General features: G+C 45.2%; 1 protein-coding gene across 10 annotated transcripts in view; it reads left to right on the plus strand.

Moving 5' to 3' along the window:
• The window catches only part of EXOC7 (exocyst complex component 7), a 53142-nt gene extending 36177 nt beyond the window's left edge, over positions 1–16965 (plus strand). For 6 of the 10 annotated variants that reach the window (XM_056858665.1, XM_056858600.1, XM_056858618.1 and 3 more), the window contains 11 exons: positions 483–581; positions 1069–1131; positions 2516–2582; positions 6241–6279; positions 8934–8999; positions 9933–10053; positions 13499–13594; positions 14569–14632; positions 16140–16181; positions 16270–16403; positions 16816–16965. In XM_056858665.1, coding sequence (XP_056714643.1) covers positions 483–581; positions 1069–1131; positions 2516–2582; positions 6241–6279; positions 8934–8999; positions 9933–10053; positions 13499–13594; positions 14569–14632; positions 16140–16181; positions 16270–16403; positions 16816–16918 — 894 coding nt within the window. In that variant the 3' untranslated portion in view covers positions 16919–16965. The remainder of the gene's footprint in view (positions 1–482; positions 582–1068; positions 1132–2515; positions 2583–6240; positions 6280–8933; positions 9000–9932; positions 10054–13498; positions 13595–14568; positions 14633–16139; positions 16182–16269; positions 16404–16815) is intronic. The other 4 variants (XM_056858626.1, XM_056858642.1, XM_056858635.1 and 1 more) reach the window with 1 other exon arrangement.
• The last annotated feature ends 9072 nt before the right edge of the window (positions 16966–26037 follow it).

Below are 26037 nucleotides of genomic sequence, written 5' to 3' on the forward strand. Positions count from 1 at the left end.
CGCACCAGTTCATCCATACTGCTCAGGCAGAAATCTGAGCTATTTGAATCCCTTGAGCAACTTAAAATGTTAATTCAAGGTTTGCACTGTCTGGCAGGCTAGCTGGGTATTTTCCAGACCAATGGAAGAAGTGCTGGTCTCCATAGTCTGGCCGTTGCCATTGTCAGTTGGTCAGCTGCAGGCTTTTGTCACTTCTCATGGTGGGATAGCCGTGCTCCAACTTGGAATTCTAGCTCGATAATGACCATACATCAGTTTTATAGCCTCCGTTTAAATAATGGATGTGAAGGTTTTAACCCTTGGGAAGAGCGATCTTGGTTGCTCTTTCAAGAGCATATGCCTCGCACATGCCTGTGTGTTCAAGAGGGAACACTGAGTGCTCTGTGTCCCAACAATCTCTCTCTCTCTCTCTCTCTCTCTCTCTCTCTCTCTCTCTCTCTCTCTTCTCCAAGGAATCTCATGAGTTGTGTTATGTATTTCAGGGCACGGCGGCCAGCACTAAGAACAAGCTCCCAAGCCTCATTACCTCCATGGAGACAACTGGAGCCAAGGCTCTGGAAGATTTTGCAGACAATATCAAGGTAGCTGCCGTCTCCGCTGGTTATGTCTTTACTCTTTGAGTATAGCTCAGGAGGCAATTTCAAATGTTTTTATTCATCATTTGATTTTAAATGTTAATGCGTGCTCCTGGAAGCCATGTGGTAGAGGGTGACAAAGAACCGATTTAGCTTTCTGGGGTTTAGAAAGTATGTGTGTATTAACTGGTTGATGATGCATCAAATAGGTGATCTAACATGGAAGAGTCCACAGAGTACTTTACAAATGTTCAGAGATCCTTTGTCTGACAAAGAGAGCCTTTTCTGTGGTAGCAGCAATGGAGTCTGTTCAAAAATCTGTTCTGTCCAATCAGTGTCTGTTTTTAGGCACAAAAGGTGTTGCCCTTGGCTTTTAGGGCCTTAGAAAATAAGCAGGTGGTTCACAAAAACCAGCCCCAAAATAAACTTAGGACAATTTTACCATATTCCCGCTTCAAGATATTCTTCAATAATCTACTCTTGTTCTCTCTAGAACAACCCAGACAAGGAGTACAACATGCCAAAAGACGGGACAGTCCATGAACTTACCAGCAATGTACGTGAAAATTCTGAATGTGCCGTGGTAAAACCCACCCAGTGATTTCTTTCTCTGCTTATTTTTCTTTTAAGAGTTAGGTTCTGTGCTGCACCTGGATAAATGGCATGTTTTTAAAACTGGACTATCTTTTACCATCACAAGAGGAAGGCTTTAAGGAAAGTAACTTGGGATTTGGTATGATGGTTTAAAAATCCTGCCCTGGAATTCTTCTCTCACCTTTAAGGTTTGGGGGCAGCTTGAAATGTTCTGTGACTGTTGTGGAATGATTCCAAGGCTGTCCTTCATGCCCGCTCTCTTTCATTATTCACCATGCTGGCCTGGGTGAAGAGTGCAGCCAAAAGCTGAGAAACCCATCTCTCCTCTTTTATCTTACTGTTTCCCATATTAGCACTTTTAATCTGTGTGTGCTTTGAACCCACTGTTTCAGGATAGATGGTAGGCCCATGGAGACTGCTGCAGCTCAAGCCCCTTTCTCTTTGCGGCTAATGTCTGAGGAGAGCCTGGGCTGAAGGCAGGTTCAAATTTGGGTGTGGCCAGCCACAATTCCACACTTACCCTCCTGGGTCTTGCTTATGATCAGTAACTCTCTTTCCCTTGCCTCCTTCCCCTAGTTGCTTTGTACCTGTACAATGATCTTGGTCGGCCGAGACGTCACCAGGAGCTTGTGTCTGTAACTTCAAAAACTCCAGAGGTGCTGAGAGGAGGACACAGTTGCTGCACCGCCTCTTCTCCCCACCTGCTGTGAGGCAGAACTACAGTCCTGCGTGATGTAGTGGTTAAGAGCAGTGGACTCTAATCTGGTAAACCAGGTTTGATTCCCCACTCCTGTACATGAAGCCAGCTGGGTGACCTTGGGCCAGTCACAGTCCTCTCAAAACTCTCTCAGCCCCACCTACCTCACAAAGTGTCTGTTGTGGGGAGAGGAAGGGAAGGAGATTGTACGCTGGTTTGATTCTCCTTTAAAAAGGTAGAGAAAGTTGGCATATAAGGACCAACTCTTCTTCTAGATCTAGGGAGAAGGAAAGCAAATAAAGGCGCAGAGCCATCAGGAGATGGACTGTTGTAGTTAAGCTGATGTCTCAATGCCTCAGAGTTTGTCAAAGGCTGACGCCATAAATAGAACCTTAGACCAGGGTATCTTGGAGGTGACAGGATAAGCAATTAGCATTTATGAGGTACAGTGTAGCAGAGGCTGTGATTGCCCTGAACAGCTGTGTTCACACTTCATCTAAGACGGGCCCACTGGTTATGTAAATAATTCCTTTGTATTTGTTTTCATAATTATCTGATGAGGAACTTCTGACTGACTTTCACGAAGTCGGAGGGTGAGGCGATTATTTTTAAAAAAATAAAGAATGCATTTCTCTTTTCTTTTTTGCAGGCTATTCTTTTCTTGCAGCAGTTGCTGGAGTTTCAGGAAACGGCAGGTGCCATGCTGGCCTCCCAAGGTATTAACATGGGGCTTTCCTCTATGCAGTGTTCTGATCAAGTGGTTTTTTTCTGTATTTGCTCTGCAGTAAAACCTCCTTAAGGATGCAGCTCATTCTCACCTCACTTCCTTGCCCCCCTGTAAAGGGCGCAGACATCTAAGGTCCAGAGAGATGTATCTGGTTTTATTGTTAGCCTGTAAGTGTACTGCTGCCGTGTGATCCCTGATGTCCACGGAGAAAGGGGTGGCTTGAGAGATTGCCTTTCATCTCCTCAATTGTAATGTAAAAGATAGCTTGTAATGAAAAGATAGCTTCCCAAGTGATTGGGTTGTTAGCTGGTTCCCTAACCCAGTCTCAGTATTTTTTTAAAAAACTAACCCTCATTCTGTTGGTGGAAAAATTATGTGAACCTTTTTGAAATTTAGATTTCTACTTCAAGAAGAATGAGACACAAATGTTCTGACTTTACATAATTGTTACCACTACACATACTTCAGACACCTCGTCAGAGATACAGCTGTGGACAATTTTGTGGGAGGGATTTTACCCAATTAGAACATTTTTCTTCTCCAGTATGTCTAGGTACACAGTGACATATCGAAGTAAGGCGAATGTCCTGCCTGATTAAGATGTTCCACGCTAAGTCAGCTTGTCAGTCAGGTCCATGCTAAGGAGATTTAACTGTGTGCAAACTGCATCTTGTGCATGCTTCCATCCTCTGTCCTCCCCAGCAACCGCCTGAACAAAACTCGAAGCAATATCCCTCTCTGCCTGAATCGCCAGCATCCCATCCCTTCCTCATGCCTCCTTCGCCTGCTAAAACTGTTTCTGGGCAAAGACAGTCATGGAGTTTTCACTCTTTTCACTGGCCAAAAGCATGGCAGCTGATTGCCACTAGGGATATTGAAAAAGATGTCTGCCTCCCATTATGTATCCGGGGCGGGAGGGAGCGGAAAGGACAACGCAGCAATGGCTGTAGCAGTTGCGCCCAAGCAGTAATCTAGTGTGGTCTTTCATAACTGCAGAAGAACTGTGGCTTTAAAAACTAGGAAAAATGTCTTCCTGTTAGCTGGTCAGCAGTTACAAATGACAAATGCTTTGTCTAGGAGATGGTTGATCTGGCTTGCGTGACCGAGACCTAGCTGGAGGAGAACAATATGGTCTTTCCGTTTCAAGTTAACCCCAGCAGACTAGGTGACCGTGATCGGGAGGACAGGAAGAGGTGGGAGGTTGCGATTTATCCTATGTGAGTTCTTCTGCAGATTCCTGGCACAAGCCATTGACTGCATTTCCTTGTGCCAGTTCCCAAAGACAGATTGGCTGTCCTACTGATAAACTATCCATCTAGCTCAGCAGCTGGAACCCCTTTTGAACTGGTAGAGCTGCTGCTGGAGACCCTCCCCCAGGCTTACTGTCCTAGGGGACTGCAACAATTTTGTTGAGGCTACCTTGTCATGGGACTTAATTAGACACCCAGCATAAGAAAAAGGGCATGTGCTCTGTTTCACCTCTGTGGGCTCCATGGGGCTCTATTCTGTCTCTTATGTTGTTTCGTTGTAGTATGTACACCACCAGCCAGCGTGGTGTAGTGGTTAAGAGTGGTGGTTTGTGATGGTGGAGTCTGATCTGGAGAACCAGGTTTGATTCCCTACTCCTCCACATGAGCTGCGGACGCTAATCTGGTGAACTGGATTGATTTCCCCACATGAAGCCAGCTGGGTGACCTTGGGCTAGTCAAAGTTCTCTCAGCCCCACCTACCTTACAGGTTGTCTGTTGTGGGAAGGGAAGGTGATTGTAAGCCAGTTTGATTCTCCCTTAACTGGCAGAGAAAGTTGCATGTAAAAACCAACTCTTCTTCTTAATCTGTATGTGAAGACTGTCCAGAGCTCTGGAATTGAGTGTCATTAACACACTGATGACACTCAACTCAGTATGTCATTGTCCACCACTGGCAGATTTTGCTGTGCTGATTGCCTGATTGGCAATCAAGTGGCGGAGGGTGAACACGCTGAAGATGAACCTTGATAAGAGGGAGGTGATGCTGGTTGGTAAGACTGAGGTCTTGGACGGTGTTGTGCTTCCCATATTGGCTGGACATCAACTGATACTGACTCACTGAGGAGTCTGGGAGTTCAGTTAGATAGAGCACTCCTTTTGGAAAAGCAAGTTAACTTAGTTGTTAAGAATGTCTTCTTTCCTCTCCATCTTGCATGGAATTTGGCTTTAATTAAGGGAGGGAGACAATCTAGCCACTTTGATCCATACCATAGTAATCTTGAAGCTAGTCTACTGCCGTGTGGTATCGATGGGACCGTCCATGAAGACAATTTGAAAACTTCAGCTGGTGCAAAAAAAAGGCAGCTGATTTGCAATCTGTAGCAAACCACAGCAAACCACAGTGTACATTTATTTCTCCCCTTTTTAATGTTGTTCTCCCCTCTTTCACTTCATCCTCATGACACCAACAGTGTGAGGTAGGTGAGGCTGAGAGATTGTGGTGGGCCCAGGGTGGTCTGGCGAGCTTCCCTGGCAGAGTGGGGATTAGGATCTAGTCAACCCTAGTCCTCATCCGACACTTAACTATGCTATGCCTGCCCTCATCTGTTTGTTAACAAGTTTTAATGGTGCTTCGCTATCTGGCGGTGTGTTTCCAAATTTAATTCAAGGTGCTGGTTATTTCCTATGAAACCCTTCATGGCCTGGGACCCAGATATCTGCTGGAGCACCTCTCCTAATGTGCTCTGCTGCAGCAGCTCTAGGTCAGTGTTGCAAGTTCCATTTTGCAGACACGTTAAAAATCGTAAGTCAGGTTTCTTTTCTGTGGAATTGAATCAGCCTTTCACTAACATTATAAACCGGATGGGATGGCCTTTGTATAAAAAGGTGTCAAACTAAAAAAATTGAAAGATGTTTAGAAACCCAAAATCCACCCTCTGTTATGATCATTATCATAATGGTATGTATTATTTACGGTGACTTCAGCATTTAGTTTTCCCAGCACTTGGGATATTTTTCATGGCAGGAAGGAAGTCGTGACGAGCTTCGGCTTCCAATGCTGTTGTAGAGAAGTTGCATGTGTTATTTGTAGAATGAGGGTTGTTGTTTTTTCTTCCACAAGGACACAGGTTGGGAACCAGTCCACCTGAGTACTTGCGTTGGGATTGTGCTCTCCTGCTGTACTTCGGTATGACACGCACGTGCTTTCCTGCATGTAGACAATCTTAGTGCAGCAGAAAAGCAGCAACTGCAACAGCTCTAGGAGACAAGTAAGAAATGGAAGCCATTGTCTAGGTCCACTGGGAGCCTTTTGGCTTTTAAAACGTCAGCATCTGTATTTTCAAAGCTCTCCCTCTGGCCATGAGAGCTAGAAACTTGCATTGGCGGTGACTTCCCCAGGAAGTCAGTGCATTGGATTAAGTATCCCTGGTTGTAAGAAGTGGCATTAGTAGAGATGTCAGTTGAATTCCCTAATACAAATAGACTCTTCCTCAATATTTTATTACCCTTGGTCTTGAAAGGAGGAGCTCCTGGCTGCTGAGCCCACAGTGCTGTGTGTTGGTGTCTTCTGCTTTGTTCTCGAAGGTATGGTTGTCTCTAACCTGTCTTTTTGCACTTTGCATTTCTTTCTCTTTTTTCCTCCCTTCCCTTTTCTCTCCACTTCCTTAAACTTTGTAGTTCTTGGGGACACATACAATATTCCTTTAGATCCCAGAGGTAAGCAGCAGTACTACTGGTACCACCCACATACATACCTGATTACTGCTTTTGCATCTGGTTGCATATATTCCTTTCGTTGTTTTTTTACCAGGTTAAAACATGTCTGTTTAAAATAAAGAATACATGAACACATGAAGCTGCCTTATACTGAACCAGACCCTTGGTCCATCGAAGTCTGTATTGTCTACTCAGACCAGCAGCAGCTCTCCAGGGTCTCAGGCAGGGATCTGTCACATCACCTACCTGCCTAGTCCCTTTAACTGGAGATGCCTGGGATTGAACCTGGAACTTTCTGCATGCCCAGTAGATGCTCTACCAGTGAGCCGCAGCCCCTCCAGAGGACTGGTGTTTGGCTGTCCTTCTTTTTCAGTTGATTCCAATTCATTTTGAGGGAGGCCTGAAAGCTGAACAAAGTCCTCTGTAATTCTTTGGGACTACGTTGATTATAGTGGTAGATTGGCCAGTTCTTGATCCAAATGGAACCCTTTTGCACCCTTTGGGACAAAGCAGGTATTAGACACCAACATGCGTGACAATGCCCTGTCAGTTGTGGTTTTTGTGAAAAAGAAGAGCAGGTTTGGGAGCTGCTGTTTTTAGCTCAACCTTCTCATCTTTGCTGTTTCTCGTCTTTCAATAATCTTCCATCCCAGTTGTTTCTCTGACTGTGGGGTTCCAGTTGAGTGTTCTCCAAACGCACAACTGGAACCACAGGAGAGAGCTCATGCCTGAATCTGTTTTTGCCTGCAAGAGGTTGCAGTCGGGGCATTATGACATGCTACATGCATAAGAACATAAGAAAGGGCATGCTGGATCAGACCAAGGTCCATCAAGTCCAGCAGTCCGTTCACACAGTGGCCAACCAGGTGCCTCTAGGAAGCCCACAAACAAGATGACTGCAGCAGCATTATCCTGCCTGTGTTCCACAGCACCTAATATAATAGGCATGCTCCTCTGATCCTGGAGAGAATAGGTATGAGTCATGGCAAGTATTCATTTCCATGTCACTGATCTCTCATAAGGGAACCCTCTCCTGCCAATGCCTGGTGTGTTTGGCAGCATAGGATTGTTGGTAGTCTATCACTTAGTTGGGCATATTGGCCCTGAGTTCCTTTTGATCACCAGATATCATCATAAATAGTTGCCTCCTAAAGGTTGGAATTGGGGGCTAAACTAGTCATGGCATATGTTTCCTTGTGAACATATGTATTCACCTGTTCATATCTAAAGCAGGAGGGGTATATGGTGGTACTGTCATTTAAACAAAATCCAGAGTGTGAAGGTGGTAAACCTTGTGTCCCTTCCTCACTGTCCATCCTGTTTGGTTCTCTAGAATTTAGGTGAGTCCAAAAATAAGTTAAGGCACCTGCTTTATAGGTTGGCTAAAAAGATGCAAGCCTTGGGAAAACCCACACTGCTATGAAATAGGTTGATCTCTGTCTCTCTTCTTTTTACCCCAGTTCTTGTTCACAATGTTCCTTTCTCTTAAGAGCCGCAGTAGACCATTAAATGTTTATCTGAGGCTCTGCTGTATTAAAGTCCATATTAAAAAAAAAGGTAAAGGTAGTCCCCTGTGCAAGCACCGGGTCATTTCTGACTCATGGGGTGACGTCACATCCCAACGTTTACTAGGCAGACTTTGTTTGCAGGGTGGTTTGCCAGTGCCTTCCCCAGTCGTCTACACTTTACCCCTAGCAAGCTGGGTATTCATTTTACCGACCTCGGAAGGATGGAAGGCTGAGTCAGCCTTGAGCCGGCTACCTGAAACCGACTTCTGTCGGGATCGAACTCAGGTCGTGAGCAGAGCTTTTGACTGCAGTACTGCAGCTTACCAGTCTGCGCCATGGGGCTCCCAAAGTCCATGTACATAATGAATAAAGTGGAGCCAAGTGGTGGCTTCTCATGAGACATGTTCAGTTTCAAAAACCAAGCCTTCTAGCAGCGCCAGTCTCTGTGTGATTAATTCACAAGGAAGGCCCATCTCTCGACTTAACCCTGCAGAAAATGCACAACTGTAGTGCCACTCAAATACCCAGATAGCATTTATATAAGTAAAATCTTTGTTTAACCAATTGTGTTTGTGCGGTGGAAATTTTGAATAGTCCCTTACTAATTTAGGAGATTGTTGTGCCACTAACTGAGGTCAAATGGCTGATTGTATTATACTGAAATGAATGCACAGGGAAAAAACATTTGTAGTTCACACAAAAAAAGAGAATATTTGGTTGGGGTATTTTTAAGCCTATAATATCTGGTGCTTAAACAGATCAGGTGTTCTTGGAGGTAGGGGAGTTGATTTAATTGGTCACTTTCTGTGAAATGAAAGTGAAACATCTTTGGAATCGATTGCTTTTTTATATATATATAATTTTTTTATTTTTGAAACGATTGCTTTGAAGTAGCTCAGAAGGGGGTAGCACAGGTATACTTGTACACCTTGCAGTGGTGCAGGTTGAAAGAGAACATTGCACATTATCCAAAATTATGAAATCTAGACTGTACAATGAAATGGAGAGGATGGTTTTCCTCTTGAGGTAAGTCCAAGACTTCAGCTGATCTTGTAGAAAGAAAAGGTAGACCAAAGTGGAGGCAGGGTAGCTACACAGGCTCTCTAATACAATGCATAATGGTATTCCATTCTCATTCCCTTTCAGAGACCAGCTCTTCAGCCAGTAGCTACAGTTCTGAATTCAGCAGACGACTGCTCAGTACCTACATCTGTGAGTAACACTCCTGCCGCTTGCTGCATCCATCTGATATATGTTTATTCCATCTGGTGGTGTTCAGAAATAGGACCCAGTTGGAGAAGTGGCAGTTTCCTGGTCTAGGGGGAAGGTAAATTGACAGTTGCAAAACAGGCTAAGTCAGGCTAGCTAGCATTTACCCTAAAATCGGAATTAGGTGAATGAAATGATATAAATGTATCTAGTAATTTTATAGTTGTTTTCTGTAATATGGACCAGAAGGCTCCACTTTATAGGAGAAGTTAAACAGTAAATACAGTGGAGGGTTTTAGTACTTATGTGTGAATTCTTATTAATTCATCTCATGAAATGCGAATTAGCTCCCTTTATCAAGAAAATGCTAAAGATGACCTAACGGTATGTAGTAGCTAAGCACTTGCACTAAGAGGTTTATTCTACGAGGCTTACTCCCAGGAAAGTGTTTGCAGGATTGCAGCCCTGGTTGATTAAATTATAAATTAACTTACAACTGAGAAACTGTCTTTCAGAATCCTCTGAATTGTATCTTCATTGAGACTTTGTAATAGATAAACTCCAGTGCGGTTGTTAGTCTGTTTCATCAAAAAATAAGAACATCCCGTAGCACCTTTAAAGACTAACAAATGTATCTTAGCAGAAGCTTTTGTGGATTTTGAGCCATAGGCCTATGAAAATTAATCCCCAATAAATTTGTTAGTCTTTAAGAAGCTACATTACTTTTCTTTTTGCATTTGGCTTCAATGTATGCATGATTTAAATGTAACCGACCAGTGAAGAGACATTTAAAATGCTTTTAATCCACTGACCACTTTAGGGGCATGTAAATGTGCTTTCCCAGCCCTTTTGTCATGCTGACCTAGGTAAATGGCATGTAACCTTAATACCTTGAGGATTTTTACAGTGATCCAACTTTGTATTTCTTCTATTAAGGCAAAGTTCTGGGCAACTTGCAACTAAATCTTCTCAGCAAATCCAAGGTCTATGAGGACCCCGCTTTAAGTGCCATCTTCCTGCACAACAACTACAATTACATTCTGAAGTCCCTTGAAAAGTAAGTCTGTGCATATTGCGCATGTTCACAGTCATGCTGGAGGAACAGAACATCTGCCAGCATGGCGCCGATTTGTGCTCAATCTTCTTTTAACAACTGCTCTGCAGAGTGTGCTTCCAGCTATCTTTCCTTGCACTTTGCTCCTCTTTCAGAAAGGACCCTTTGAAGCCTGTCATTCCTACTGTAAACATTTCTTTTCAGAAGGGAATGGAATAATAAAAGCAGCCGAAAGGGCTCTGATTGCATCAGCCCGTTTCATCTTCTTGGCATCAAGGCTCTTGTTTTGGAAAGCACTTCCCAGTAAATTCAGGGAATCATTTTCGGTTTTGGCTTGTGACTATGGAGGCTGGTCATTCAGGCTCAGGGAAAATAACTGTTAAATCAAGTTCTTCGTGGCTATGCGTGCCTTCACTTTCTTTGGGCCGGTACTCCATACCCAAAATGTTTTTGCTGGATTAGGCCATAGGATGATAAAATGCAGGTTATCGTGCCTTGTAAGTGACAGAATGTGTTGTGCTATCCCATTGGGGAATGATGTAGGACAGTGATGGCGAACCTTTTAGAGAATGAGTGCCCAAACTGCAACCCAAAACCCACTTATTTATCGCAAAGTGCCAACACAGCTAGAAGTCCAAATGGGGCTAGGGGTTGCCAGGTCTGCCACCTGCGGGAGGTTTTTGGGGCGGAGCCTGAGGATGGTGGGGTTTGGGGAGGGACTTCAATGCCATAGAGTCCAATTGCCAAAGCGGCCATTTTCTCCAGGTAACTGAAATAGCAGATCTCCTGCTACTACCTGGAGATTGGAAACCCTGCATGGGTGGCCGAGTGGGGGAAGGAAAGCAGCTGGAGCATAGCCCCCACCCCTTCAGTTTGGTTCTTTTTCCAACTGTTATCTTCATACAAATTTTAAAAAAAAATTTAGATGGGGGGGCTGATGGTGGGAACAGCCCTCTGCACGGGCTCAGAGGCACCTTCAGTTGCATGAACGAGCATAGTGGAAACCCGAGCTAAGCGCAGGGCTTAGCTCCAGCACAAACGCCAGGCGGGCCCCTGTTCAGCCCTCACTGCCAACCCCCTGCGCTGCAGTCACCAACCAGCCCGCCGCAGATGGCCATCCAGACGTCCCACTCCCGGTCCAGCCCTGTCCCGGCTCCATCTCTTCCAGTCCTCGGCAGAAGGCTCGTCGTTGTCTTCACTTCCGGAGCGTGCAGCCGGCGACTGCGGAGAAGTCACGGGGAAGGAGCCGGGAAGTCACCGCTGGTCCCCAGCCTCCTCAGCCAGGGGAACAAACTCAGGCAAACTCTGTGCTGGGGCGACGGCTCGCGTGCCCACAGAGAGGGCTCTGAGTGCCACCTCTGGCACGCGTGCCATAGGTTCGCCACCACTGATGTAGGACTAACACTTGGCCAGACAAACCCAACTGACCTAAGCGGGAAAGGATTAATATACTCATTCCAGGGGAGATGGAAAATTCTAACCCATCTGTCTTTGAAATAGGGTCAGGGTAGACTCTTCCTAACCTCCAGTCTAGCAATCAGTTATGCTAAATTAGGTATGCTAAAGTACCTAAACTTTCTAACTCTCGGAGATGCATACTAAAATCTTTATGTGGCCATAATCGAAGGACATGGCACCTATGACTTCAAGCTCCACAACCATGGCTGTGTACCCCCAGTGGAGTAGTTCCTACCCCTAGCCTGCTACTCCACTGAGCAAAGGTCAAAGCCTTCCTCCAGTCTTCCTCCATCTCGGGAGCTCTTCAGGCTGGAGCAAGACTCCTTGGAGGTTGGTTGGATCCACCCCGTTGTCCTTCTGCCTATGGACTTCTGTAATTCTGTTTAGTATAGTGGTTAAGAGTAGTGGTTTGGAGTGTTAGACTCTGCTCTGGAGAGCCAGGTTTGATTCCCCACTCCTCCACATGAGCGGCGGAGGCTAATCTGGTGAACTGGATTTGTTTCCCCACTCCTACACACGAAGCCAGCTGGATGACCTTGAGCTAGTCACCACTCTCTTTAGAGCTCTCTCAGCCTCACCTACCCCACAGGGTGTCTGTTGTGGGGTGGGGAAAGTGATTGTAAACCGGTTTGATTCTTCCTTAAGTGGTAGAGAAAGTCGGCATATAAAAACCAACCTTTCTCCTTCTCCTTCTGCTCCTCCAATGGCCAGCTGATGCTTCCCCTGCTGTCTCAACTGTAGCTGGACTATTGTTCTTTTTCTGTCTGGGACCTTTCTGATCCTGCCACTTTGTGGGCTCCTTCAGACCAGCATGGCTTGTGGTCCTTGTAGCCCTGTGCACGAGCCTACTAGAGGTTGCCTTTTAATTTTTTATTTACAGTAAAGGAAAGCTTCCTTAGCGATTCAACCTTGGGCTACATCTTAATCTAATCTGGGGTCCCATCTTCACTCTGAGGAAGGAAGTGGGAGGGTAACCTCGGTCAAATTGTTCCTGACCCGCAACAGGCATTAAACAAAAATGAATCTTATCCAGGCCAATACTGAAGTTACGTTAAATTGGTTTTCAAGCCAGAAGTCTGCAAATGAGCAGAAATTGCCAAATATGTATTTTTATTCTGGTATGATTCCCCTTTCCTTCCTCTGAGCCTGGAGGAGGGCAAGGGATCTCCAAACTCTCAAACATGATTTGGCTGACATCCGTGGTTAAATGTATGTCAGTAAGACATTTTGTTGCATTCCAGGCCTCTCTAAGGCTTGGCATGAAAGGAGTGAGCCTCCACTACCCAGATCTGAGCAAGTTGCAGGAGGGGGCTTGCCCCTGCTCTTGGGCAGGGGCTCAAAGGGACTTGGAGTATTTCTGAAGCTCAGCATGATGTCACTTTCAGTAATCCTCCCCTGTAGGCACAGCAGCGGCAAGCAAAAACATTTGGCTAGCTAGCAAGGCCAGTCAAAATTTGTTGACTGCTATTTCAAGCTGAAGAAGAGTTGGTTTTATATGCCAACTTTCTCTGCCACTTAAGGAAGAATCAAGCTGGCTTACAATCAGTCAATCTTTATTACAGCCAAAGGCCAGTATAAAATATAAAATGTATATTGTATGATAAAATTATACAGTTCCTGTTTCCATTATCCGGCTTACAATCACCTTCCCCTCCCCACAATGGACACCCTGTGAGGTAGGTGGGACTGAGAGAGCTCTAAGAGAGCTGCGACTTGCCCAAGGTCATCCAGCTGGCTTCATGTGGAGGAGTTGGACGGTTCACTAGATTAGCATCTGCCACTCATGTGGAGGAGTGGGGAATCAAACCCGGTTCTCCAGATTAGAGTCCACCGCTCCAAACCACCATTCTTAACCACTACACCACGCTGGCCATAAAGCCACAGAAATACCAGGTGGTGGCACTTGAAGCCTCCTGCCCTTTTGGCACAAGGGAGCTTCTACTTTGTGGACTTGTTGACCATTCAGCATGCCTCTCTTTCTTCCTCTTAGGTCTGAACTAATCCAGCTGGTGGCTGTGACTCAGAAGACAGCTGAAAGGTCTTACAGGGAGCACATTGAGCAACAGATCCTGACGTATCAGCGCAGGTCAGGAGAAAAATCCATCGGATCCATTTCCTCCAGTTCTCAGACTTCAGTGCTATGATTAAATCCCAGCACCTTACTGAAGAGGACTTATGGCAGATGGCAGTAAAGCAGGAGAGGGCAACATCCTAGTTGGGAATGTTGTCATTTCAGCAACACGTTATAATTGATAAGCCAGCAAATTCCATTATTTGACCTTACGTTGTCTTGTCGGGGGCACATTCAGTGGGACATATTGCCGTGGTTATTATTGCATCGGCATTCAGCAGAAGGTGGAGGCCCCTGGTGACGGAAACCACTCTGAAAATTAGTGGCAGCCGTTTTCTCCATCTTTAATGAAACAGCTGTTTGATACATATGTGTGCCCTGGCAAATTGATCTCCGTCTGAGTAAGTAGCCCGAGAGGTTGTGTAGGTCGCATGTGAAGTGGGTCTTTGGGTAATGAGGAGCTTAACTGAATGGCATTCTCCACTTTGCATAAAGCAGCTGCTCTTTAGCACCAGCTGCTTGGCTTACACGTTCTGAGATGCAGACAGAAGTCGATGTATAAGAGCATTTCTGTTCCAAGCTGCAGGTAGTTTCAAGGAACGAAAAGGGCAAAAACTAGGTTCCGTCCTTTCAATTGGTATTTTTTAGTTTGGCAGACCTGAAAAATACCAATTAAAAAGACGGAACCTAGATTTTGCCCTCTTCGTTCCTTGAAACTGTTTCAGGTATCAGGAAACTGTTCCTTCCAACTTTGTTCCTTGAAACTGTTTCAGATCTGCCAAATTGACAATAAGTGATGTAATGTGCTTAAAAGTATGGCATGTGCCTTGAGTGTGTAACATACTGAGAGAGCAGTCCAGGGCCATTTGGAATGCATGGCCTGATATTAGCACATACAATGTAGAAGGCTCACATGTGCAATATATTTTACTCTTTATTGCCTGGAGATCCACAGTGCTTCCCTTCTTCCTTCTTCTTGTCTATTTCAGCTGGTTGAAAGTGACAGATTACATCTCAGAGAGAAACTTGCCCGTCTTCCAACCTGGAGTCAAGGTGAGAGAGAACCCTTGGAACCAGAAAGTACACATCCCTTCCATGCCTCTAAAGATTTTATTTACATAGTGAAATATTTCTATTTTGTTTTAATTTAAAAAATGGTAAAATGTTATAAATTAGGAATTTAGTTTTTATACCTGTGAAAAAGTAATTGTAAAGCATTTGTGCATTCGAGTGCTACTGATAACAGCTTTCTGGATCTGGAGCTCTCTGCGAAAAATATTCTGTAGCATACTAATTTAAGGGGAAGTATTCCTTCCTGGACCTTTCTAATAAAGGTTAGATGGTTGTATAAGTACATCTGAACCTTACAGTATATATAGATATAATCTTTCAATTCAGCCTATAATGGTTCCTGCTGATCCACAAAGCTACAAATAAAATCAAAACTTGTGCTATCCGAGTAAAGTTATACAAAATTCGCAGCCACTATGCCCAAAATGTCTTATGCAATCTTAATGTTCAATATAAATACAAAAATAATAATAATGAGACAACATAACATCAACAAGCTCCAAGTTGTGCATCTATTACATTATATATGGTAGTGCGATCACATCCTATACAAAAAACTAAATGTCAAAATGTTGATGTTATGTTGTGTCATTATTATTGTGTATAAAGATCCACAAAGCTGGCAGTCGGTGTAGTTGTCTACCCAGTTTGAACATGGCGGTGTCACGGGAAATGTTACTTACCATTTCTAGGAACATTTTTGCACCCCTGTTTGTGCACTGTGTGGATAAACTGGAGGTTTACAGCATGGGCGTGCCTTTTTGGTATACAGGAGTATGGCCACTCTTTGATTGCTGTCCAAGTTTAAGACTACACAGAGTAAATACATTTATTTAATACAGTCGAAGACCAATAAAAATAGAATCAATATAACAATAGAAACCTCCAGTATATCAAATACCTTATGAGAAAAGAAACATTTAAAATTATAAATTCATAGAATTATACATTATCTTTGTAAAAATTAGAGCTAAAAAGCCTATATATGGCTTACCCAAGTTTTCCTAGTCTTGTAAGCTAAAAATTATAGCTAAAAAGCCTGTATGTGGCTTACTCAAATTTTCCTAGTCTTATAGGCTATCCATCCAAATTTGGCGACTTTAAAAGTGATCTCTTGATTCTGATTTGCTAGCATGACTGAGAGAAGAGTCCTGTTTTTACCGGGATGGCGGGAAATTATGGTGGTAATCAGAGTTTTCCTAACATGACTATAGATCTTACAATCAAAAAAGATATGCTCTAGGGTCTTGATATTCCCATCACCACATAAGCATACACATTCTGTAGATGGTAATCCTCTATATCTACCTTCAAGAATCGCTGAGGGCAACAACTACAAGTTTTGAAGGAGGCTTTCTAGGAATGTGTGGGGCTCTTCAATGATTTGCATATCCCCTAAGGAAGTAGTTTTAACGGTTGCATTGACAATTAGTCTGAGTGGGGGTGGGAAATAACCACAAGAACTCTTCTTTTTCTTCTTCCTACACAGCTTAAAGACAAGGAGAGGCAGGTGATCAAAGAACGCTTTAAGGTAACTAACTGTCTATCAGACCTCAGGCAAATGTTCTCCATTGTTTGCCGTTCATATTGTGCGCTCATCATATGTTTCTGTTGGAAAGGGCTTCAATGATGGCCTGGAGGAACTGTGTAAAATCCAGAAGGCGTGGGCCATCCCTGACACAGAGCAGAGGGACAAAATCCGGCAGGCTCAGAAAACCATTGTACAAGAGATCTACGCTGCCTTCTTAAACAGGTGATTACTGACGAACAGTGTCAGTAGACGAACAGTGTTCTCACCAACAGGCAAGGGATGTCTGCCTACATGCCTGTCTACCAAAGCATAACATGCTCGCCCAGTTACATCTATCATCAGATGGATCAAGGAGCAATTTTTAATGTGTGTATGCACAAACCATTCTGTGGTTGTGGATTAGCTTGCAACACAGTGATTTTCCAGTACTCATAATAAACAGATTTATTTTTCTGTACAGCCTGGCTGCATAATAGATTTCCAAGTGCTTGACGCACTTGATATGAAATTGATTATTCTGCATATTGTGCTGGCAGCTGGGAAAGAAGGGAGGACAATTGTACTATTGGAAGCCCCCTGAGCAATAATGGTGTGCTTTGTCATACAGGATTTCTGTTTTTTGATGCCTTGGCAGGTATGGCAATGTGCCTTTCACCAAGAACCCTGAGAAATACATCAAATACCGAGTCGAGCAGGTGGGCGAGATGATTGAGAAACTGTTTGACACATCGGCATGATCTTCCTGCGTAGCAGTCAGTTTTTCCCTCATTCCCTTTGCCAGCCCGCTGCAGACAGAGTGGGTCACACTTGTATTTATCAAATTTATAAACTGCTAAGAATATGGTTGATGGCTTGTCTGTGTTGTTTTTTTCAAAGATCATAGGTGAGAACAGAAATCTTGCCAGGTAAGGGTTTGAGTGTGTGTGTTTCGAATGTATCTGTTGCTGAGATACTGATATTTTGTGAAGATATGGAAAGAATCGCCTGTCTTGGCAGGGTTTAAATCTTTCTGTAAGGTGTGCCCCCAGACTTTTAATGTGTGGCAAGCAGTGTGCCGTATGCCCCATCTAAAGAACCGTTCCTTGCTGGTTCATTCCTATGTGAGCCCAAATGCACCTCCTTTCACTGTATTAGCCCTCATGGTTATTGTCTTCACTTGTGTGCCAGATTGCAATGAATGGGGTGCTATTCAGGACCACACAGGGGAAAAGACAAAAGAACAGAGAAAAGCCATTATTTTATTTTCCTCCAACCTTCCTTCTGCTGAATAGGGAAATAAGAGAAGCTATTTTGGCTGCTGCAGGTGGATATGTAAGATAGCAGGATTTTCTGAAGGACAGATATTGATAGAACAACAGCGTGGAGGGATATCCTGTCCTCTTTTCATGGCTGGAGCAACTTCCACTTCACCAGCCCCATTTCTGCCTTAGACCACCTAGAGCCGTGTTGGCGAACCTATGGCACGGGTGCCACTTCCGGCACTCGTAGCCCTCTCTGCCGGCACGCGCGGTTCCTCCAAGCCGCTGGCCTTTCCGGCTCTGCCCTGCCCCGGATGGGGGAGGCTGTAGCCCAGGGGTGGGGAACCTCCGACATCATTGGCGGTGGCCCCCGGACTCTCCCACAGAAGCTGCCGCCATTGCCGCCACTGGAGCGTGCGTGGCCGGCCAGGTGGATGGGAGAGCGGGGAACAGAAGCCGAGCGCCCACACTCGGCATGGCCGGCGGCTTCTCCGGCGCCCTCTGGGCCTGTGTGGGTGGAGGGGCGTGGCTGGCCGGTGGGTGCGAAGGAGGCGTCCTCTGCCCTACCCTGCTCGCCTCTCACTAGCCTGCCGCCGCCGCCACGCCCCACCGAGTGGCAAATCCAAGGCAAAACCTCCCATGCATAAATGGCCTCTTTCTTTTTCTGTCTCCCTCTGTCCTTTTCTTTCCCTACTTTTCTTTCTCTCCCTTGCTCCATTTCCTTCTCCCTTTCTCTCTCTTTTTCTTTCTTTCTCTCCCTCCCTCCCTTCCCTTTCCTTCTCCCTTCCCTTCTTTCCTTCCTTCCTTCTTTCCCTCCAGCGGCTTCTCCGGCGCCCTCTGGGTCTGTGCGGGCGGAGGGGCGTGCAGTCCTATTCCACCTTTGAAGTGCCCACAAGCCATCCTCCAAACACCTTTCCATTTGTCTTGATATGTAGAGAGAAAACACTAAGGAACTAGTTGCCAATCTCCAGGTACTAGCTGGAGATCTCCTCCTATTACAAGTGATCTCCAACCAATAGAGATCAGTTCCCCTGGAAAAAATTGCCACTTTGGCAATTGGACTCTATGGCACTGAAGTCCTTCCCCAAACCCCGCCCTCCTCAGGCGCAAAAACCTCCCACTCATGGCAAAGAGGAACTTGGCAACCCTAGCCTCTCCCTCTGGGCCCCCTCTGGGGGTGGTATTCAGGTTAAATTGCTGCATTGGCACTCGACGATAAATAAGTGGGTTTTTGGTTGCAGTTTGGGCACTCGGTCTCTAAAAGGTTCGCCATCACTGACCTAGAGGTACTCTTACAGCTTTTTATTATACATCTGTTGTCTTAGCTGAAAGGGAAAGGACCATGGCTCAGTGGCAGAGCATCTGCTTGGCATGCAGAAGGTCCCAGATTCGATCCCTGACATCTTCAGTTAAAAGGATCAGATAGTAAGTGGAGTGAAAGACCTGAGAGCAGCTGCCAGTCAGAGTAAACAATACTGGCCCTGATGGACTACTGGTCTGATTCAAAATGAGGCATCTTCATGTGTGTCAAACTTCATTAAATACAAAGTAATATCTTGGAATTTGGCTTCAAAATATACCATGTGAACTTCTGCTTGTAATTTAAAGTTTAAACTAGAACAAAATGGCATCATGGAAGAATTTTCTCACGTGCCTTGTCATTTTAAGAACACAGTGTAGTGCCTGTTGTGGCAACTGGTTCTTCTATTTATGCTTCATTATGGCTTCCAGTGCTGAACAAATGGCACATCTTTGGATGGTTTTATCATCAGTTTGATCTCTTGTAAGTTTTGATTTGGGTGTTTGGTTTTGTTTTTGCAAAAGAGATTCTTCCATTCTTGATTCAGCATTTTAGTACTCTGCCAGGAGAACAATTAATTTTTTCCAATAATATGATGCCAGAGAACTCCATGAGTGACTGCTATCACTTAATGGGACAATCCAAGTTGGTCCTTACATTATCCCCATATTCCACGTGGACAAGTGAGGGTATATGTAGGTCGCAACATATATGGTCTATCCAATCTATATAGATTGTGCTTACGTAGTATATCTGATTCCCTGAAAAAATGGTCTATGCAAACAAGCCCTAAGAGAGTTAGAGGGTAGCTTTATTGGTCTGCAGTAGAAGAGCTAAATTAAAGTCCAGTAACACCTTAGAGGCGAACAAGATATTTGGGCAAGAGTCCAGTAGCACCTTAAGGACTAACAAAAATATTTTCTGGTAGGGTATGAGCTTTCGTGAGCCAAAGCTCATACCCTACCAGAAAATATTTTTGTTAGTCTTTAAGGTGCTACTGGACTCTTGCCCTTTTTGACTACTGCAAACAGACTAACACGGCTACCCACTGTGAAAGATATTTGGGGTATAAGCTTTTGAAAGTCAAAAGGGAGCTTTGACTCTCAAAAGCGTATACCCCCCAAATCCTGTACAGCTGTAAGATGTAATCAAAAAGCTACACTTTAGGATCTTTATATGTAAGCTATATGGATTTCCTCGTTGGTTAAATCATTTATTGGAACAAGTTATTTTATCAGTAGAAGATTCCAAAGATTGTACTTTGAAAGACTCCTTTGCAATATGGTGACTCCTGAGTGCCGAGGGATTGAGCATGAAAATTGTAGAAGTGTTAAAATTTTGATGACTTTCATTCTGGGGGGTGGAAGGGGCAACAGGCATTTTCTGTGGAATGTTTCACTGGAAACAAGTGGTGCATTTTAAAATGGCAAGCCCCCAATATAGGGGGTTACCACACTTGTATTCCCAGTGATGTATTAAGAGTTTGAAAATGTTATAAAAAATACTTTTCGCACTTTCTGTGTATTCCCACCAATGTATTAAGAGTTTGAAAACGTTATAAAAAATACTGTTCGCACTTTGTTTGGCCCCTTTAGCCGTGAAGACGTTTTCCAACCATTTATAAGCCAAAAACCCTTTTAAAGCGATGTTTTTTACAACATTTTCAAACTCTTAATACATCGCTGGGAATACAAAGTGCGGTAACCCCCATTGACTAGAGAACTGTAATAGTTCTTTTAAAACTGATGGATTCTGGTGCTTTACTTCCATAAGATTAAAGCCTAGTCACAATTGATTCTGTGGTGGCATTTGCACTCCAGATTCCATTTGAAGCTTTTAGCAGTAGGTTTTTTTTCCCTACGTCAAGTTTTAGGACTGTGTTTCAGGTGCAGTCTATGAAGTTGCCTTGTGCTAGAATTGGAGTTGGGAATATATAATTGATTGCAGCCGGCAAGAAAAAGCAAAACTGCTTCTACAAATGGCAAAAAGTAGACCATGAATACCTTTTAAAGACTTTAGCCCAAGATGTTTGTGTCCTGCAGAATTCAAACTTACTTGTTTGTTACCTTTGAACAATATATGTCAAATGGAAATAGTCATATAGTTTCCCCAGACAATGAAGAAGAAACTTTATACTAGGGTCAGGTCCTATTCATGTTAGAAGCATGCCACACCCTCTGGAAAGAATTCCTTGTTGAATCTCATAGGTGGTTTATGCATGGGTACTTTCACTCACATTCACCACCCCTGCCTGTCTCGGCTGTTTCTTTGGAGTTATGCATGAGTTTTCCCTCCATTAGAGATGACCTCGCTGCCAGCCCTCACAAATCCTGGACCTCCCCATTCCTCTGTTAACCCGAGTCTTCCCTCTTCCCTGAGCTCAGCTTGGGTGAAATCCCCGTGCATAAGGCAAAGTGTGGGACACGCAAGCTTAGTTTCACTCACAGTCAATTAAAAAGCAGCATGTCCAGAGGCAGGGATTCAAATACTTTCTGCTTCCTGGGAGCTCTTTCTGAGAAGAAAGACTTTTTAAAACCAAGGCTTTGATTCCTCCCCCCTGCCTCTTCTTTTTAGATTGCTCTGTTTTTTATTTTATGTTCTTAAAATGCTTTTTTATGCGGCGATTGGGTTTGGGAGGGAGGGAACTTTTATCTCACTACAGCAAATTACGAAGCAACATTTCAAGGGGTGGGGATTCAAATACTTCCTGATTTGAGCTTGGAGACTGCTGGTGTATAGTCTCCCAACAGGAGAGTGTGGGTCCAGCGAGCAACGAATCTCAGGTAAAACTCCCATGCACAAACGACCATAGACCAGTCTAATAGCTTCAAAGGCTTAACCAACCTTCTTTATCCCATGAAGAAGAATGCAAAACTAGTCAGTCACAGAAGGATAGGCAATAACAATTTCATATATCATGCAAATGTAGGGAGAGACTTTATTTACATGGGAGGTTCATAGGCCACCTCTTCAGAAACTTGCTTGAGGCAGACAACAAAAGTAATAAAATAATAAAACAAAATAATAAAAAACAATCAATAAAATATATATTTAAAATGGTTGATACAAGCAGCATAACCAGAAAGTTAAAGCAATACTCATAAAAATAACTAAAGTCATAATGAAGACCACAGAACAAGCAGTTTTAAGTGACATTAGAAAGGATACTCTTCTTAGCTCCCCTTGTCTGAAACTGGCTTAAACAGGCTGATTAAGAATCAGACTGGGGGAAGTTTGGGGCTTTAGAAGAGAAATGAGCAGGATAAGTTACAGTGATTAAACTTTACCGTGCAATCCTGAAGGGGGGGCAGAGCTGTTCAGGAGCTGGTGTGACCTCTATTCTGGGGTAAGTGCCTCTTGCACTGACTAAGTGGGCACGGATGCCAGTGCAGGGGTACTTATGCCGGCTCCGGGGAGTCACGTAGCAGCACTAGCCTTGGGTGCCGGCGCTGCCTTCCTGGCAGTGTTTTTCCGGCGCAAAACCTCGCACCAACATCGATGCAGGTGTTTTCAGGTAGCAGAGCTGACATTACTCAGCTCCCAAAGCCCTTTCGGCCTGGGAACACCCCTTTTTTGAAGGCGGCTACTTGCGCCTGCAAAATAGCTGGCATAGCCCTGTGAAACTCTATGGAGAGTTTCACGGGGCTTAGGGGGAACTGTATTTTTTTTTTTATCCCCTGCACTGGCGCTTTGTAACTACCCCCTCTTCAGGATTGGGCCGCCCGAAATCCAGCTAAATCAGGTAATTTCCATCTCAAGAAAGATTAAAGAAGGGGGCTTTATCCACACTTTTGGTAGGAAGGTTGCACAGACCTACAGTCTCACCCTACAATCTAGATCGGGGTCCCAAACCTTTTGAGCCTGTGAGCACATTTGGAATTCTGACATAGCATGGTGGGTGCAGCATAGGGTTGCCAGGTCCCTTTGCCACTGGCGGGAGGTTTTGGGGGCGGAGCCTGAGCAGGGCGGGGTTTGGGGAGGGACTTCAATGCCATAGAGTCCAATTGCCGAAGCCGCCATTTTCTCCAGGCGAATTGATCTCTATCGGCTGGAGATCACTTATAATAGCAGGAGATCTCCAGCTAGTACCTGGAGGTTGGCAACCCTAGTGCAGCAACAAAATGGCTGCAACAAAATGGCTGCTGCCGCTTAACTTCAGTAACACACTAGATCCTTGTGCTGGGCTGGCAGCTGCTGCCAAAGCAATTGTGAGGATCCGTCCCTTAGGCCCCGCCTCTTACCCAGCGGCCTGGCCGGCTCGACTCCGAGGGTGCTTCCTTGGCCTCAGAATGGGAGTCGAGGAAGGACTTTCTCCACTCCTCTCCACCCAACGGCCAGCCTCTGCTCCACTGAGCCCACGCTCCACAGCAGACCGCCTCTTCCTCCCCGGCCTCCGCGCCCTTCCCGGGTCATATAGGCCAGGCCCCCTGGGGTTCCGCCCCTTCCCGATCCTCCCCTCCTGCCCTGCTGGGGCTCCACCAATCGTCCGCCCCCAGCGTCTGTGTCCCGCCCTCCCCCTCAGCAGAGCCGCGGCCCTGGCTCAGCTGTTCGGCGGCTCCTGCCTCGCCTCCCCCGCCCGCACCTGCCCGCCTCTCTGGCTTCTCCTCCCCCGCCGGGAGAGGCTGCAGCTGAGCAGGGGGCCCTGGCGCGGCTCTCGGAGGCGGCGCCTCTTGAGCCCTGCCGTCGCTGGGCTGCGTTGCCGCATTGCCCGGTTCTACCCCCCCCCCCGGCCAGGAAGATGTTTCCCCCGGGAGTTCCTCGGGTGTCGGAACAACCGGCTCCGCCCCCGCACCGAGGGATGGGCAGGAGTCCCACCCGGTAAGTGCTCCACCGGGTAGGCCTGCCACGGGGCTTGCCCGGGCACGGGACAGCAATATTTAAATCTCCGTCAATCAGAAGACTTGCTGGGCAAAAGCTCCTCTAGGCCCCACCCATTTCCTAAAAACACTTGGCAGGCACCAGAAAAGGTGGTGGTGGGTACCATGTTGCCCATGGGCACTATGCTGGGGACCCCAGATCTAGATAATCTTTTGGAGGCACAGAGGCCAATTTGGGTCACTGAAAAATTACAACAGAAAACTGTTCAAGTGATGGGCCACTATATCGAACATCAGTGCATTCTCATGTTGCTACGCCTTAACTTTGCTGCCATTGTTTGATAGTTTGCCTGTTGCCCCCTTACATGTCTCCTGCCCCTCCAAGGCCATATTAGATTCTGTAGGCCAAGTCATGCAAACCTGGGGAGGGGCCATGGCTCAGTAGTAGAGCCTCTGCTTGGCATGCAGAAGGTCCCAAGTTCAATCCCGGTCATCTCCAGTTAAAGGACTAGGCAAGTAGGTGATGTGAAAAGACCTCTGCGTGAGACCCTGGAAAGCCACTGCCGGTCAGAGTAGACAATACTGACTTCGATGGACCAAGGATCTGATTCAGTATAAGGCAGCTTCATGTGTTCGTGGCTTTACCCATCACTTGAATGTTCAGCAACTGATGACATTCAGCCGCAAACATGCATGATAAAATTCCATTGACAAGCTTCATATCTGGGGGCATACAAAAAGGTTGTTCTCGGTGGTGTTTGGTCTGTGATGGCTCGATCACACGTGCCAAACACCATTAAGATGCTGCATTCATCAATTGAGGAAAATATGTGTATGAGCCAGACCCTTCTCTATAATCGAGCTTTGACTTCAGCCCTAGCTTTCTGCCGTGTCTGTCCTGGGCCTCTATGCTGCTCTCGGCAAATGCTGTAGCTGGCTCCGAGATTAGCTCTGTTCTTTTGCCTTTCGAACAGGTGAGCGAAAACCAAACCACGTTCCACTGATCCATCTGGCTATTCTACCATAGCGTAAATAAAATGCATCACCTGTCTTCTATTTCTTTTTAGCACAGCTGTAATTCTAAACCGTTCTGCCTTGTCTAATAATGGAAGATAATGGGCAATACACACAAATTATAGGCATCTGTTGATCCAGCTGTAATTGCACACAAGGGTTGAAAAGAAAAAAACTGTTCCTGTACCTGTGTTTTCATTTAAGGCACTGGTGAGTCTCGTTTAATTACATAAATAATCATGAGCAACCTGAGCTTGCTAAGAGCAGACTGACATTTGGAGTCCAGGAGGAATTCACCCAGGCCACTGTCCTGCATGGCTAGTATCTGGCTGAAATTCAAACAGACAGGCTTCCAGATTAAAAGTCTCTCGTGCAGTATGGAACAATAAACTGATGGATGATTGGGTATTTGACCAGTCCTGTCTGTCATCCCTAAAGCGTGACCTGATTCTGGATTGTTTCTGTAGACTTTGTGATCAGAAGAAGTTCACAGCTCCTCTAAATCCTTGGAAGTCCTCAAGTATTAAATGAGACCACCTATACAACGTCTGCAAGATCAACCCTTGTTCAGCCCTGAATTGGTCTTGTGATGGCTGAGAGCATTTGCTCTCTAATCAGTATGTATGGCTCAGTATCTCTGCATTTTTAGAGAGGAGCAAATTACTTGCATCAAATGTAAAACACCGTAAGTGTTCTCCATGTAAGCCAGTGTGGTGTAGTGGTTAAGAGTGGGGGACTCTAATCTGGAGAACCGGGTTTGATTCCCCGGTCTTCCACATGAAGCCAGCTGGGTGACCTTGGGCTAGTCACTGTTCTTAGAGCTCTCTCAGTCCCATCTACCTCATAAGGTGTCTGTTGTGGGGAGAGAAAGGAAGGAGAATGTAAGCTGGTCTGATTCTCCTTCGAAGGTAGAGAAAGTTGGCGTATAAAAACCAACTCTTCTTCTTTTCATTCTCATGGCCCAGAGAATGGGCTGAAGGCAAATGATGCTACTCTACTGCAGATACTAAGCAAAAATGGCCCTTAAAAGCTGTGTGAACAGGATACTACCTTGGAATTGTATGCAAGCCATATGCAATGGCAGAAATTATTTATAGTGAGTACTAGAACTGAACTGCTGAGGAACAAAGTCCGTTTTCTGCACAAATGCATTCATTTATATCCTGCTTTTCTCCCCAGTAGGGACTCAAAGCGGCTTAGAGCATCATTCTCCCCTCCTCCATTCTCACAACAACCCTGTGTGGTAGCTCAGGATGAGTATATGCAACGGGCCCATAGTCACCAAGTTAGCGTCCATGTTAGAAGTGGGGATTGAACCCAGATCTCCAAGAATCCTAGTCCAACGTGTAGAAAATCAAACAATAGTTAAATCTAATCAAATTATGCACATACAGGAAAATGTACCAACTTCTGCTGAATATGATGTGTGAGTATGTTTTGGTATGGATGGCATTGTTACCATCCTTGTCTTTTTTGGATGCCATCTA

Source organism: Euleptes europaea, chromosome 1 (assembly GCF_029931775.1).
Source record: "Euleptes europaea isolate rEulEur1 chromosome 1, rEulEur1.hap1, whole genome shotgun sequence".
In the NCBI taxonomy this organism is placed as follows: Eukaryota; Metazoa; Chordata; class Lepidosauria; order Squamata; family Sphaerodactylidae; genus Euleptes; species Euleptes europaea.